Source organism: Nerophis ophidion, linkage group LG04, assembly GCF_033978795.1.
Source record: "Nerophis ophidion isolate RoL-2023_Sa linkage group LG04, RoL_Noph_v1.0, whole genome shotgun sequence".
NCBI classification, from domain to species: domain Eukaryota; kingdom Metazoa; phylum Chordata; class Actinopteri; order Syngnathiformes; family Syngnathidae; genus Nerophis; species Nerophis ophidion.
Genome location: NC_084614.1, coordinates 71,659,578 through 71,676,460, shown reverse-complemented (window position 1 = coordinate 71,676,460; position 16,883 = coordinate 71,659,578). Strand labels below are relative to the sequence as shown.

Here is a 16,883-nt window from a genome sequence, read left to right as displayed (position 1 = left end):
ATCCATATCTTACAGTTTTTAATGTGCAAAACCAAACATCGGTACTACTTGTTGGCATTCTTCCGATGGGAGCGCTATGAGGTGTCGGCATTGATCCCAACCAATCACCAAGGTGCCATTTATCTTAACGGATCACTCTTTGAAGGTGTCAACTCCGCCAATAATCAAACCTGTGTGTGTGTGTGTGTGTGTGTGTGTGTGTGTGCCGGTCTCTAGGCGAGGCGTTTGAAGATCTCTCCAGGCTTAAAGCAAACCGTGGCAGCTGTGTGGCAATCCGTGTCACCTTAATTGCTTTAGAGCACTTTCAGATATCTCTCAAGAGTTTTATAGGCTTTGTTCCAAGCCGGAGGCTCTGTGTTTTTTTTTTTTTTTTTCTTGAGAGCGTTTTGTAACGGAAGCATCGGCCAGCCGCGGACTTTTGCTGTTGTCACACGTTTAGTTGGCCAAGCTTCAAGGCCACACATTCAAATATTGACGCTCGGTCTCGTCTGACCTTGCCAGCTCAAACTGTTACAGCTTAACGACGCTTTGGTTCGAGGTAGGAGGCGGTCAAAACGCCATGAATAAATCTTTGTGGGTTTTTTTTTTTTGCTCTTTTAAAGGCCTAGTGAAAACCACTACTACCCACCACGCAGTCTGATAGTTTATATATCAATGATGAAATATTAACATTGCAACACATGCCAATACGGCCTTTTTAGTTTACTAAATTGCAATTTTAAATTTCCCGGGAGTTTGGTCTTGAAAACGTCGTGTAATGATGACGTGTACGCAAGACGTCACGGGTTTTTAGGAAGTATGAGCGCTGCACACACACACAGCTAAAAGTTGTCTGCTTTAACCGCATAATTACACAGTATTTTGGACATCTGTGTTGCTGAATCTTTTGCAATTTGTTCAATTAATATTGGAGAAGTCAAAGTAGAGCGATGGAGTTGGGAAGCTTTAGCCTTTAGCCACACAAACACACGGTGATTCCTTGTTTAATATTGTTGGAGGTGAAACTTTAAGCGAACACGAATCACTACGGAATGTCAACCAGCAGGTTTCGGTGATAAAATTGCGGTTAAAAGCTGAGCTTGTGCCGTCCATAAAGCTGCCGTCGACTCACCTGAGACACTGCGGGTCAAGACACCCGTGGAGACACCCTTCCGACTATCAGATACTGTTAAACTCACTAAAACACTAGCAACACAATAGAAAGATAAGGGATTTCCCAGAATTATCCTAGTAAATGTGTCTAAAAACATCTGAATCCGTCCCAATGCAATCGCATTTTTTTTTTTCTACTTTTTTTATTTTATTTTCTAGTCCGTCGCTATCAATATCCTCAAACACGAATCTTTCATCCTCGCTCAAATTAATGGGGAAATTGTCGTTTTCTCGGTCCGAATAGCACTATTTGTTGCAGGCTCCCATTAAAAACAATGTGAATATGTGAGGAGCCATCACACTTGTGACCTCATCATCTGCGACTTCCGGTAGAGGCAGGGCTTTTCTCTTAGCACCGAAAGTTGCCAACTTTATCGTGGATGTTCTCTACTAAATCCTTTCAGCAAAAATATGGCAATATGGCAAAATGATCAAGTATGACACATAGAATGGACCTGCTATCCCCGTTTGAATAGGAAAATCTCATTTCAGTAGGCCTTTAAGATGCGGTGATTTAACAACGGCCGCTGTTATTTACGAGGTTATTTTTTGAAATGCATACTTGACGTGCTCGTTTCTCCTCTCCGTCCGCAGGAAGATGCACAGCGGGATGAAGACCTACGGCTGCGAGCTGTGCGGGAAGAGCTTCCTGGACAGCCTCCGTCTACGCATGCATCTGCTGTCCCATTCAGGTGAGCTAATCAAACCCGTCGTGCGACTTTGCCTGCTTTGTGTCACCGGTTGGAAAGCGCTTTCACCCCGTGGTCGTGCAAGCGTAACACAAGACGTGTCTGCACATCGTCGGCATTTAGGACTTGGCCCTTTATGACGTTTTGAGACCAGTCCGAACACTTAAAGTACCACTGATACTGGTGAAATTACCCTCTGCATTTGCCCGAATGCAGCTGAGATAGGCTCCAGCAACCCCTAAAAGGGACAAGCTGTAGAACAGTGGTAGTAAAATACAGCACTATGTCATCAGTTTCTGATTTATTAAATTGTATAACAGTGGAAAATATTGATCATTTGTAGTGGTCTTTCTTGAACTATTTGGAAAAAATGATATAAAAATAACAAAAAACTTGTTGAAAAATAAACAAGTGATTCAATTATAAATAAAGATTTCTACACATAGAAGTAATCATCAACTTAAAGTGCCCACTTTGGCAATTGTAATAGAGATCCATCTGGATTCATGAACTTAATTCTAAACATTTCATCACAAAATAAAAATATTTTAAACATAAACAATATTTATGGAACATGTCCACAAAAAAATCTAGCTGTCAACACTGAATATTGCATTGTTCCAATCCAATCCCACTTTATTTATATAGCACATTTAAACAACAATAACATTTCCAAAGTGCTGCACAGCCATGTTAAAAACAATTGTAAAAAAAAAAAAAATAAAAAAAAAATAATAAATGAAATAAAAAAAGTATATATACATATATATATATATTATGCTCCACCAATGACTGAATAAAAACAAAAAATAAATAAATATAAAACCAATAAAAACAATATAAAAACAAATATGATTAAAAACTATTTTAAAGGGTAAAATCAATTAAAACAGTAAAATAAAAATCAAAGTGTATAAAAAACACAGAGGACAACAGAGAACAGAGGACCACACAACTCACGTAGTGTTAAAAGCCAAAGAATACAAGTGGGTCATTGTTGTATTTCTTTTCACAGTTTATGAACTTACATTCATATTTTGTTGAAGTATTATTCAATAAATATATTTATAAAGGATTTTTGAATTGTTGCTATTTTTAGAATTAAAAAAAAATCTCACGTACCCCTTGGCATGCCTTCAAGTACCCCGAGGGGTACGCGTACCCCCATTTGAGAACCACTGCTGTAGAAAACGGTTGGATTCGACCCATCCCCAAAACGCGCAAGGCAACTTTTACACGCGCTGAATCGTTCCCGATCTTACTGGAAGGAATGGATTTACACTGCTCAAAGATCCTCCTGTGTTTTGGACCTCATCCAAACTTACAATCCTGCGAGCGCTCTGAGGTCCGAGAGCCAGCTCCAGCAAGTGGTGCCCAAGACCAGACTTAAAACTAGGGGAGACACGGCCCTAAGCCCCTCCATGTTAGAACTGCTCCCACAGTGGAGTGTTTTAAGTCTCATCTTAAGACCCATTTTTATTCTCTGGCTTTTAACACTACGTGAGTTGTGTGGTCCTCTGTTTTCCTCTGTGTTTTAAAAAGTTGATTTCTATATACTGTTTTAATTTGTTTTACGCTTTAAAATCATTTTTAATCATATTTATTTAATATTGTTTTTATATTGGTTTTATATGTATTTTGTTTTTTTTATTCAGTCATTGGTGGCGCTCAGGATAATATTAGAATTTTGTCTTTAATATTGTTGTGCAGCACTTTGGAAACATGTTGTTGTTTAAATGTGCTATATAAATGAAGTGGATTGATATTAAAAACAAATGCAATTTGTCATATACAGGATATTTGACAGGGGATTTTGTTGCACATTCCAAACACAGCAGAAAACTTGTCAAATAGAGAATCATTGATTAGTGTTTTTGCTGAAGGTTCCAAATAACAGCAGACAACCTGTAATATAACATGTATGTTGACCAGTGTTTTTGCTCCAGATTCCAAAAAACAGCAGAAACAATGCTATATAGAGGATCTTTGACGAGTGTATTTGGTTCAAAATCCTAAAAGCAGCAGAAAAACTGGAATATAAAGGATCGTTGATTAGTATTTTTGCTTTAGGTTCCAAAAAACAGCAGAAAACTTGTCATATAGAGAATTGTTGATAGTGTTTTTGCTGCAGGTTCCAAAAAACAGCAGACAACCTGTAATATAACATGTATGTTGACTAGTGTTTTTGCTCCGGATTCCAAAAAACAGCGGAAACAATGTTATATAAAGGATCTTTGACGAGTGTGTTTGGTACAAAATCCTAAAAGCAGCAGAAAAACTGTAATATAAAGGATCGTTGATTAGTGTTATTGCTTTAGGTTCCAAAAAACAGCAGAAAACTTGTCATTTAGAGAATTGTTGATAGTGTTTTTGCTGCAGGTTCCAAAAAACAGCAGACAACCTGTAATATAACATGTATGTTGACTAGTGTTTTTGCTCCAGATTCCAAAAAACAGCAGAAACAATGCTATATAGAGGATCTTTGACGAGTGTATTTGGTACAAAATCCTAAAAGCAGCAGAAAAACTGGAATATAAAGGATCGTTGATTAGTATTATTGCTTTAGGTTCCAAAAAACAGCAGAAAACTTGTCATATAGAGAATCGTTAATAGTGTTTTTGCTGCAGGTTCCAAAAAACAGCAGACAACCTGTAATATAACATATATGTTGACTAGTGTTTTTGCTGCAGATTCCAAAAAAAACAGCGGAAACAATGTTATATAAAGGATCTTTGACGAGTGTATTTGGTACGAAATCCTAAAAGCAGCAGAAAAACTGGAATATAAAGGATCGTTGATTAGTATTTTTGCTTTAGGTTCCAGAAAACAGCAGAAAACTTGTCATATAAAGCAGTGGTCCCCGATTGGTACCGGGCCGCAGGAGAATTTTCTATTCATTTTTTTTTCAAAAAATATATATATATATATATATTTTAATTTTTTTTTTTTATTAAATCAACATAAAAAACACAAGATACACTTACAATTAGTGCACCAACCACAAAAACCTCCCTTTTTCATGACAAAGAAAAAAAAACAAAAAAAAAGATCCCCCCGGGCCGCGGGACAAACTATTGGGCGTTGACTGGTCGGCGGATACAAAAAGGTTGGGGACCACTGATATAGAGAATCGTTGATTAGTGTTTTTGCTGCAGTTTCCAAAAAACAACATATAACCTGTAATATAACCTGTATATTGACTAGTGTTTTTGCTGCAGATTAAAAAAAAAAAAACAGCAGAAACATTGCTATATAGAGGATCTTTGACAAGTGTATTTGGTACAAAATCCTACAAACAGCAGAAAAACGGTCATATAAAGGATTGTTAATTAATATTTTCGCTTTAGGTTCCAAAAAACAGCAGAAAACTTGTCATATTGAGAATTGTTGGCTAAATTTTTTGCTGCAGATTAAAAAACAGCAGCTAGTTTGTCCCATAGAAAATGATTGACTAGTGCTTTTGCTGAAGATTCCAAAAAACAACAAATATTGCGATATAGAGGATGTTTGACAAGAGTAATTGTACAAAATCCAAAAAAACTGCAGAAAACTTGTCATAGAGGATAGTTGGCTGATGTGTTTTTACTGCAGATTGCAAAAAACAGCAGAAAACCTTCCATAAATAGGATCGTTGACCATTATAACTGTTGCAAAATAAAAAATAAAAAAAGGCAAAACGTTGTTATATAGAGGATCGTTGACAAGTGTTTTTGCTGCAGGTTCCAAAAAACAGCAACATTTTTTTTATCATTTAGAGGATCATTGAGTGTTTTTGTTGTAGATTTCAAAACACAGCAGAAAACCCGTCATAAAAAGGATTGTCAGCTGGTGTTTTTGTTGCAGATTCCAAAAAACAACACAAACCTTTTATATTTAGGATCGTTTTTTAGCAGATTTTTTTAGCAGATTCCTACAAGCAGCAGAAAACGTGTCATATAGAGGATATTTGGCTAATATGGTGGTTTTGTTACAGATTCCTAAAAGCAGCACAAAAACAGTCATATCGAGAATCTTCGGCTAATATTTTCGCTGCAGAATCCCCAAAACAGCAGAAAGTTTGTCATTTAGAGAATGGTTGTCCAGTGTTTTTGACAGAGGTTAAAAAAAACTGCAGAAAACTTGTCATAGAGTATAGTTGGCTGATGTGTTTTTACTGCAGATTGCAAAAAACAGCAGAAAACCTTCCATAAATAGGATTGTTGACTATTATAACTGGTGCAGAATTAAAAAAGAAAAAAAAAAAATGCACAACTTTGTTATATAGAGGATCGTTGACAAGTGCTTTTGCTGCAGGTTCCAAAAAACAGCAACATTTTTTGTTATCATTTAGAGGATCGTTGCGTGTTTTTGTTGTAGATTTCAAAACACAGCAGAAAACCCGTCATAAAAAGGATTGTCAGCTGGTGTTTTTGTTGCAGATTCAAAAAAACAACACAAACCTTTTATATTTAGGATCGTTTTTTAGCAGATTCCTACAAGCAGCAGAAAACGTGTCATATAGAGGATATTTGGCTAATGTGGTGGTTTTGTTAAAGATTCCTAAAAGCAGCACAAAAACAGTCATATTGAGAATCTTCGACTAATAATTTTGCTGCAGATTCCCAAAAACAGCAGAAAGTTTGTCATTTAGAGAATGGTTGTCCAGTGTTTTTGCCACAGATTTAAAAAAAACTGCAGAAAACTTTCCATAGAGGATAGTTGGCTAATGTGTTTTCACGGCAGATTAAAAAAAACAGCAGAAAACTTTCCATTAAGAGGATTGTTGACTATTATATTTGTTGCAGATTTAAAAAAAAGGCAAAACTTTGTTATATAGAGGATCGTTGACAAATGTTTTTTGCTGCAGGATCCAAAAAACAGCAAAAAAAATAGTGTTTGAGTGTTTTTGTTGTGGATTTCAGAACAAAGCAGAAAACCTGTCATTATAAAGGATTGTTGGTTAGTGTTTTTGATGCAGGTTCCAAAAAACAGCAGCAATATAGAGGATTGTCGACTAATTCCTAAAAACAACAGAAAACCTGTCATATATGTTTTTGTTGCAGATTCCATAAAACTGCGTAAAACTTGTCTAACAGAGAATCATTAACTATTGTATTTGTTGCAGTTTCCTAAAAACAGCACAGACCTTGTTATATACTGTAGATCAGCGGTGTCCAAACTTTTTCCACCGAGGGCCGCACACGGAAAAATTAAAGCATATTATTAAAGCCTTTTTGATATTTTTCATTTTTAAACCATAACTAAATATATAGATTTTAATTTTTTTAGTTTTTTTTTTTTTACCTTTAGGGCTCCGGGGGACATAAAGGGTCTAAGTCATTATAATGTTAAAAACAAGTTAAATCATATTTTTTTTTATTTGGGGCTTACAGTAAATCTCTGCAGTATATCAACTTCAGGTTGATATAAAGTTAAAAATAAGGCTTTATGCCTTTTCTGTCAAAGACAACTTTGTTTTTATTATAAAACTGAAATATGCAGTATTTCCCCCACTGCCCAAAACTTTCAGAAAGCAATGTTTGATGTGAAGTAGAGCCTTAAAAAGAGCAATAATGCAGAACACCATTGATTTGACTTATTATTATATAATTATTATTTTTGAGTAATCACAGTGAAAAGATAAATAAAATCCCATTAAAAGTATTTGTGGATTTGCCCCACTCATAAAGTGATATTTTTTTATTACTTTGTTTTTACTTTTAACATTTAAGTTATGAGATCAACATCAGATATATCGGTCAATTTTAAGTTTGAACTATTATTTTGTTTGTTTTATGCTCTTTTGTCAAAGAAAACTTTGATGTTTTTGTATGGCAACCACACAATATATGCAATATTTTGCACATAAAACATTTTAAAGTGAAATATTTGACATAATTAGAGCCATGAATAGGTCAATAATTCATTCTAACATTGTTTTTTTGGAGCAATGGCAAAAAAAAAAAGAATAATAGAGATAGACAAACGAAACAAAACAGCCTGCATGGCAGCTTTGTGTAAACATTGCAACTTTTTCTTGTTAGATTTTACCTCATTCCACGTTTTTTTTTTTAAATGTTTTCTTTAATTTTTGCAATAGCATTTCCAGAATGTAAACTGCAACAGTGGTGACATCCGCAACTGCCAAAACATATTCATTTATCATCATCCAAACATTACAATTATGACACAAACAAAACCCATCCCATCCATCCATTTTCTACCGCTTGTCCCTTCCAGGGTACCGGGGGGGGGAGGCGGTGCACACCCTTGACCTAACATATGGGCCCAAGGCCGCACTTTGGACACCCCTGCTGTAGATGATTGTTGACAAGTGTTTTTTTTTTTTGTTTTTTTTTTTGCGGATTCTGAAAAACAGCAGAAAACGTATCATATTGAAGATTTTTGACTCGAGATTTTGTTGAATATGAAAAAAAAACAACAGAATACAAATGTTGACGACAGCTGAGTCGTATAGAAGATCGTTGAATAGTGTTTTTGCAGTGCAGTCTTATAAACAGCACAGTGCACCTGTCACATAGAGCACGTGGCCCGATGGGTACCGGGCCGCAGAAGAATTTTTTATAAATTTTTACTTTAAAAAAAAATATATTTATTTTTTATTTTTTATCAAATCAACATAGAAAACACAATATACACTTACAATTAGTGCACCAACCACAAAAACCTCCCTTTTTCATGACAAAGAAAAAAAAAAAACCCTGCCAGGCCGCGGGACAAATGATTAAGCGTTGACCGGTCCGCGGATACAAAAAGGTTGGGAACCACTGACATAGAGGATCTTTGACTGTGTTTATTCCTTAAAAAAACAGCAAGCTCCCGTCATGCGTGGGTCTTTCGAAAACGAGATCTCCCGTCTCGGTGGGAATTGGGCCAACGTGTTTTTGGCGAGGCATCGAAACAAAAGTGCGCAGACTCTCTGGTCTCCTCCGCGTTTTCGCAGCAAGCGTCGTAGCTGTTGCTTCCGAGGCGTCTTTTCTGGCGATAAAAAAGTACGCGACGAGCAACGGCGTCGAGACAGGAGACGGTTAGCGGAGAGACGACGTGGCGGCAAAGATTATTTGATACTTTTTCTTGTAAGCGCTCTGTTTTTTTTGTGTGTTTTTTTTTTTTTTCCCTGCGCCTCCACCGTTTTTGACTTTCAAGGCTTTCGTGGGTTTGACACGGCGTCTCCATGTTGACTGTCGTGATGTCCCAAAGCCCTCAGCCTCCGCCGCCGCCGCCATCATCATCATCATCATCATCATCATCTTCCTCCTCATCCTGCAGCTGGCTTCACAGAGATAGAATATCAGAGAGATGAAGAGAGAGCAGACACACTCTTTGGTATGCTGAGCACCACTGATGTCTGCTACCTCCCTCTAGCACTGTCTCTCTCTCTCTCTCTCTCTCTCGCTGTCTCTCAAGCTGCCTTTCTTTTACAGTTTTTCGATAAATATAAGCGATCTTCTCGAAAATGTCGACAAAGTGCATTTGCGACTTGTGGGTGCTTCCGTTAAAGCAGGGCTCTCAAACGTGCGGCCCTCTAAACATAAAAATGAGCTGCGTTTTTTTTTTTAAATGAAAGAAACTGCTGTTCTAAATGTGTCCACTGGATGTCGCAATAGAAATTTAAATGCAACCCACGTCGCACATGACGCTGTTTAAAGATGACGTGTTGGCTGCCGCTACTCCAATCATCGCAGCTGCTCCTGTTGTGGCGGCATTGTCGACGCACAACACCTTCTCTCATATATCAATTTACCGAATAAAATAACAAAACGGTAAGATGTGAAGACACAAGCCAACATGACAGTCATATTGTTCACTTCCCAGGGGGTGATCAAGGGTGATGGGTCAAATGCAGAGGACAAATTTCACCACACCTAGTGTGTGTGTGACAATCATTGTTACTTTAACCTAACTTTTAACTTTTACAATGGAGTTCAGGGTGCGGATTGCGCCGTCAACCAACCACTGATCTCTAACTACAAATATGACTGTCATGTTGGCTTGAGTCTCCACATCTTACCGTTTTGTTATTTTATTCGGTAAATTTATAAATGAGAGAAGGTGTTGTGCGTCGACAGTGAGCAGCTGCGATGATTGGAGTAGCAGCAGCCAATCCAAAGGGCGCTTTCGGTCAGCTGACAAGTCATCTTTAAACAGCGTCATGTGCGACGTGGGTTACATTTACATTTCTATTGCGACATCCAGTGGAGATGGGAGCAGCAAGCAGCTGCGGAGGCCCCGCTCGGTAATAATTTTGGGTGATTTAACCCCCAATTCTAACCCTTGATGCTGAGTGCCAAGCAGGGAGGTAATGGGTATTTCTATGTTTGTTGTTTGTTTTATTTTATTCAATGCTTAAATCAACTACAGTATGTTCACATTGTCAAAGTCTGTAGCTACATTACCTCATTTTGGCTATGGCGTCATTTTGATAAGGTGTTAGTGCATGTGCCTCACAATACGAAGGTCCTGAGTTGTAAATGTAAAAGAAAGTGCATCTTTATCCTCCTTCAAAACCGCACTAAAAGAACACCTCCAGGCAACTCCAACCCTAAACTAACACCCTACCCGGATTGTAAATAATCAAATGTATATACTTGTTCTTAAGCTTTCTGATCTCTCTATGTCCACTACTTGCTGTACATGTCCTACGAAGTCAGACCTACCCTGTTACATTGTCCATTTCTCAGTATACATGACTTAAGTCAACATGATCGTCATTTTTGTAGTTAGAGTTCAGTGGTTGATTAACGATGCAATGCGCACCCTGAACTCCATTGTAAAAATGTGTTTCTATATTTATTCTATTTTATTCAATGCTTTAATCTACTATGTTCACATTGTTAACGTCTGTAGCTGCGTTACCTTAATTTTGGCTATGGTTTCATTTTGATAAGGTGTTAGTGCATGTGCCTCACAATACGAAGGTCCTGAGTTCAATCCCGGGTTCGGGATCTTTCTGTGTGGAGTTTGCATGTTCTCCCCGTGACTACATAGGTTCCCCGCGGGTACTCCGGCTTCCTTTCCTCCCACTGCCAGAAACCTGCACCTGAGGATAGGTTGAGTGGCAACACTAAATTGGCCCTAAAGTGTGAATGTGAGTGTGAATGTTGTCTGTCTATCTGTGTTGGCCCTGTGATGAGGTGGCGACTTTTCCAGGGTGTACCCCGCCTACCGCCCGAACGCAGTTGAGATAGGCTCCAGCAACCCCCCCCCCAGTACCCCTGAAGGGACAAGCGGTGGAAAATGGATGGATGGGATGGGTTTTGTTTGTGTTATAATTGTAATGTTTGGATGATAATAAATGAATATGTTATGGCAGTTGCGGATGTCACCAATGTGGCAGTTTGATGAAACACTGTGTTTTTTTTCTAAACACTTCTTTATGAACTGCCAATATGAGAACGCCAAACAGGCTTTGTAATGACACTGAAAGTCTAAGTTCATTGTGTTCTTTATGGTGTTTATGAAACTGCACCAATTTTAAACTATCTTGAAGTGTGTACAGATTTATTTTGGAAAAGAGAGGTGCTGGATACTTCTCTTGTTGAATCGAGAATCGTTTCCAATCGAGAATTGATTCCGAATCGAATCGATAGCCCCAAGAATAGAATCGGATCGTGTGGTGGCCAAATATTCACAGCCCGAGCTCCTACATCTACATGTCTATCCTCCCGTCATTTTCCGCCTGTCTGTCTTCATAGCAGCCTGTCTCTAAGTTAGACTACCTGCCTGTCTCTCTTCAATGTTGGTCTGTGTCTTTCCGCCTGTCTGTCTTCCTCGTTTTCTGTCTCTGTACTTGTATGACTTCCTTTCCAACCAACTATTTGGTGGCCTCCGCCATTCGTTGTTTGTTTTCGGGTCTACCCGCACCTGCCTGTCTTTCTGATTGCCTGTCTGTCACTTAGGATGTTTGTCCGGCTTAGGTTTGGGCGATAAAACAATGTCGGTATACATCGCTGTAGACAACAAAATTGGTATCAATAAAATATGTGCTCGATAAGTCGTTCGATAAAGTTTGTTTTTCTTCTTCGGAAGTTCTGAAACAAGTTCGGTCACGTGAACTAAGGCACTCTGGTAACCGAGTAACGTGGAACGTGATCACTGATAAGTGGGAGTGACATGCAAACAGCTAATTGGGTAACAGAATCCACTATCAAGTTTGGTTTTGCTATCTTGCGGCATACTTGCCAACCCTTCTGATTTTCCCGGGAGACTCCCGAATTTCAGTGCCCCTCCCGAAAATCTCCCGGGGCAAACATTCTCCTGAATTTCTCCCAATTTCCACCCGGACAACAATATTGGGGGCGGGCCTTAAAGGCACTGCCTTTCAGCTTTTCCTTCATACAAACAGCGTGCCGGCCCAGTCACATAATTTTGGCGGATTTTACACACACACAAGTGAATGCAATGCATAATTTGTCAACAGCCATACAGGTCACACTGAGGGTGGCTTTATAAACAACTTTAACACTCTTACAAATCTGCGCCACACTGTGAACCCACACCAAACAAGAATGACAAACACATTTCGGGAGAACATCCGCACCGTAACACAACATAAACACAACAGAATAAATACCCAGAACCCTTTGTAGCACTAACTCTCCCAGGATGCCACAATATAAACCTTCCCATCTCCTGAATTTGGAGGTCTCAAGTTAGGCAAGTATGCCTAGCGGTTGATTCTTTGCGTGGAGTGAGAAGAGAAAGCAAACATGAAGAAACTGTCAATTATACAGCAAATTCACCACCACAGTATGGCATTTTTTGGATTTTTTTTTTTTTAAACGGACCGTAAATTATGCAAGGCACTCATCCCCGGACCAAAAAACACACCACTTTAGCTGTGCTCACCTTTTTAGGGCACAGCTGTAACTTCCTCGCACTAAACCTGCAGACAATAGTTCTTCCCATTTTGTCCATGTTTACATTTTCAAACTTTGCACTATTTTGTTACACTTTAGTTAGTGCGTCTGCCTCACAATGCGAAGGTCCTAAATAGTCAGGGTTCAATCCCGGGCTCGGGATCTTTCTGTGTGGAGTTTGCGTGGGTTCCCTCCAGGTACTCCGGCTTCCTCCCACTTCCAAAGACATGCACCTGGGGATAGTTTGATTGGCAACACTAAATTGGCCCTAGTGTGTGAATGTGAGTGTGAATGTTGTCTGTCTATCTGGGTTGGCCCTGCGATGAGTTGGTGACTTGTCCAGGGTGTACACCGCCTTACACCCGAGTGTAGCTGAGATAGGCACCAGCGCGCCCCCCGCCACCCCAAAAGTGACAAGCGGTATAAAATGGATGGATGGCTAGTTTGTATGTTTAGCCCTTAGCAATGCTGCTGATGCTAATGTCACAGTAAAGTTGCATCCTGGTAGCAGTCGGCTTTTAAAACATATTTCTCATCCTCTTTGTGTTCAGGCTCAAAAATATAATTAATTAATTAATTAATTAATTTTTACGTAAGTAATCATTGTTGGCTCTCACAAAGTCTGCTCGATTAGCATTGTTGTCGATGGGGAGGTGATCCGTGGTTCCTCCTGCTTCGTCGCGGATCACTCGCTCATTATCTCTCAGAATGGGTCGGGAATCTCCGAGCCATTTCGGAAGGGACAAGCGGTAGAAAATGGATGGATGGGATGGGTTTTGTTTGTGTCATAATTGTAATGTTTGGATGATGATAAATGAATATGTTTTGGCAGTTGCGGATGTCACCAATGTGGCAGTTTGATGACACACTTTGTGTTTTAAGCAGTAAAAAATAGATGGATGGATGAATGTTACACTTTATTGAGCATTGCTTACATATTCCGTATTTTTGCAGCCTGCATTTTAAAAGGTTATTTTTAAGTGTTCGATGTGATTTTGGAATTGTTTACATTGAGTGTTTTTCCATGATTGTGTTGACATTCTCTTTCTGCCTTGATAGCTGAGGGGATTATAATCAGAGGAAGGTGACATTTTACGTATAAAAATTCAATATATATTTCTCCTGGTCCTTATTGTCCATAGGTCCTAAAAAATATCAATAATTATCAATTTCGGCCAATATAATAAAAAAAAAAACAGTTTTCAGCCATATCGCCCAGCCCTAGTCTGGCTACCTGTCTCGTGACTGACAAGCCATTTTTTCTGTCTTCCGGACCCCGTTCCTGTCTGTCTTCCACACCTGCATGTCTGTCTTCCTGTCATTTGTCAGTTCTTCCCTCCCACAGGTGTGTGTGTGTCCCTTTGCCTTTTTTTTTTTTTTGCTTGCCCGTCTTGTTGCCTACCAAGCTGTCACTTTGTCTGCCTTTTGGCCTATCTGTCTGCTCGCCCGCCCACCTGTCTGTGCGTGCGTGCGTGCGTGCGTGCGTGCGTGTGTGTGTGTGTGTGTGTGTGTGGACATGTTGTCTGCAGAAGGTTGGCGAGCATCCAGCCTGGGCTGCGTGCCACCACTGAGCGAGGGTACAGTATGTACAGTCTCTCCTGTGCCCGCTATTTTTATTCATTGATTCGTTCTGTCTGCTCTCATCGTGTTATTTATTTCCATCCGTAAATGCTTCACCTCATGTCTGCTCCCACTCCCGGATAACAATTTCAAGTTTTTCATTCCCCTTGATGTAACTTCTCGTCCTGTTAAAGCAAAGCCTCAGGACATGTCTCAACTTGTCGCTCGCATGAAGTCATCCACTGATTGTATAACCATCTTGCTTGTTGCGCAATAATCGGTATACCAACATTTGCTATTGAACTGCCAGAACCTGCCCTCAAAGCGCTCCAAATTTCCATTCTTTCATTCATTTTCTACCGCCGGTCCCTTTTGGGTTTGCGGGTTGCACTCAGATAAACAGACAACATTCACCTTCACATTCAGATGTGCATAAAATGCATAAGTTAGCCGCACCGTTTTATAAGCCGCAGGGTTGGAAGCGTGGGGACAAAAGTAAGGCTTATGTTCCGAAATTGACAATATTTTTGACTTACATTTTGTAAAAATACATTTTTTTTTTCTTGTAAAATAAAATATTTCTAAATGTTATTGTATGAAAGCTTTTTTTCCTCACAATATTGCAACTTCTGCGATGAGGTGGCGACTTGTCCAGGGTGTACCCCGCCTTCCGCCCGATTGTAGCTGAGATAGGCGCCAGCGACCCCGAAAGGGAATAAGCGGTAGAAAATGGATGGATGGATGGATGGAATATTGCACCTTTTTTTTCGGGGAAAAAAATAGAACTTTTTGTACAATATGTTTTGAATTTAGTCATGTTTAATTTCACATTTTATTTAAAAAAAGTTCTTGGACAAAAAATGCAAATATAAAAAAATATATAAATGTATTTATTTATTTTTTTATTTATTATTATTTTTTTAATTCTGCACATTTACTGTATTTTTTTTAACAATATTGCGTTTTTCACAATATAGTTGTTTCTAATCCTATAAAATGGCATTATTTTTTCTTCAAAATATTCCGTTATAATTCTTGTACATTGACAACTTTTTTTCCTACAATATCACAAGTTTTTTCTCATAAAATATTTGACTTTAATTTTGTAAAATGTAAACACTGTACACCTTTTTTTTTAAAAAGCTTTCTGCCCAAACCACAGTGCACCAACTTTTTTTTTAGCATCATCTTCAATCTTGTCCCCCCGTCTCCGTTAGCAACAGCTTTTCATCCCGCCGACTCTGTCGCTCAAGTGGCTTACCACACTGCCTGCAGCATGGATGCATGTTTTGTTTGTGAAGTTTATTTTTACTCCCCCCTTTCATTGCCTGCCAATTAGTAATATAAGTAACTCAGGAATATGTGAGATCCATATTTGATGATAACAATGTGATTTAGCAATACAGTAATCCCCTTGTTTATCGCTGTTGATTGGTTTAATTATTAATCAAAATCTTCATCGTTCGTGCACAAACAATCTACAGTGGGGCAAAAAAGTATTTAGTCAGCCAGCGATTGTGCAAGTTCTCCCACTTAAAATGATGACAGAGGTCTGTAATTTTCATCATAGGTACACTTCAACTGTGAGAGACAGAATGTGGAAAAAAAATCCAGGAATTCACATTGTAGGAATTTTAAAGAATTTATTTGTAAATTATGGTGGAAAATAATTATTTGGTCACTTCAAACAAGGAAGATCTCTGGCTCTCACAGACCTGTAACTTCTTCTTTAAGAAGCTCTTCTGTCCTCCACTCGTTACCTGTATTAATGGAACCTGTTTGAACTCGTTATCTGTATAAAAGACACCTGTCCACAGCCTCAAACGGTCGGACTCCAAACTCCACAAATGGCCAAGACCAAAGAGCTGTCGAAGGACACCAGGAAAAGAATTGTAGACCTGCACCAGACTGGGAAGAGTGAATCTACAATAGGCAAGCAGCTTGGTGTGGAAAAATCAACTGTGGGAGCAATTATCAGATAATGGAAAACATACAAGACCACTGATAATCTCCCTCGATCTGGGGCTCCATGTAAGATCTCAGCCCGTGGGGTCAAAATGATCATGAGAACGGTGAGAAAAAATCCCAGAACCACACAGGGGGGGGGGGGGGGGGGGGCTGGTGAATGACCTGCAGAGATCTGGGACCAAAGTAACAAAGGTTACCATCAGTAACACACTACGCCGACAGGGAATCAAATCCTGCAGTGCCAGACGTGTCACCCTGCTTAAGCCAGTGCATGTCCAGGCCCGTCTGAAGTTTGCCAGAAAGCACATGGGAGAATGTCATGTGGTCAGATGAAACCAAAATATAACTTTTTGTTATAAACTCAACTCGTCGTATTTGGAGGAAGAGTTGCATTGCAAGAACAACATACCTACTGTGAAGCATGGGGGTGGAAACATCATGCTTTGGGGCTGGTTTTTTTCTGCTAAATGGACAAGACAATTAAACCGTGTTAAGGAAAGAATGAATGGGGACGTGTATCGTGAGATTTTGAGCCAAAACCTCCTTCCATCAGTGAGAGCTTTGAATGGTTGACCAAATACTTATTTTCCACCATAATTTACAAATAAATTCTTCAAAATGACTACAATGTGAATGCCTGGATTTTTTTTCCCAT

At 39.0% G+C, this 16,883-nt stretch overlaps 1 protein-coding gene across 2 annotated transcripts in view; it reads left to right on the top strand.

The window, feature by feature from the left end:
* The window catches only part of zbtb16a (zinc finger and BTB domain containing 16a), a 408,749-nt gene that overhangs the window by 134,335 nt on the left and 257,531 nt on the right, over nt 1-16,883 (top strand). For both annotated transcript variants that reach the window (XR_009806577.1, XM_061898987.1), the window contains exon 3: nt 1,747-1,844. Coding sequence is in view for 1 of the 2 variants with exons in the window: in XM_061898987.1 (XP_061754971.1) it covers nt 1,747-1,844 (98 nt within the window). In the remaining variant the exon portion in view is untranslated. The remainder of the gene's footprint in view (nt 1-1,746; nt 1,845-16,883) is intronic.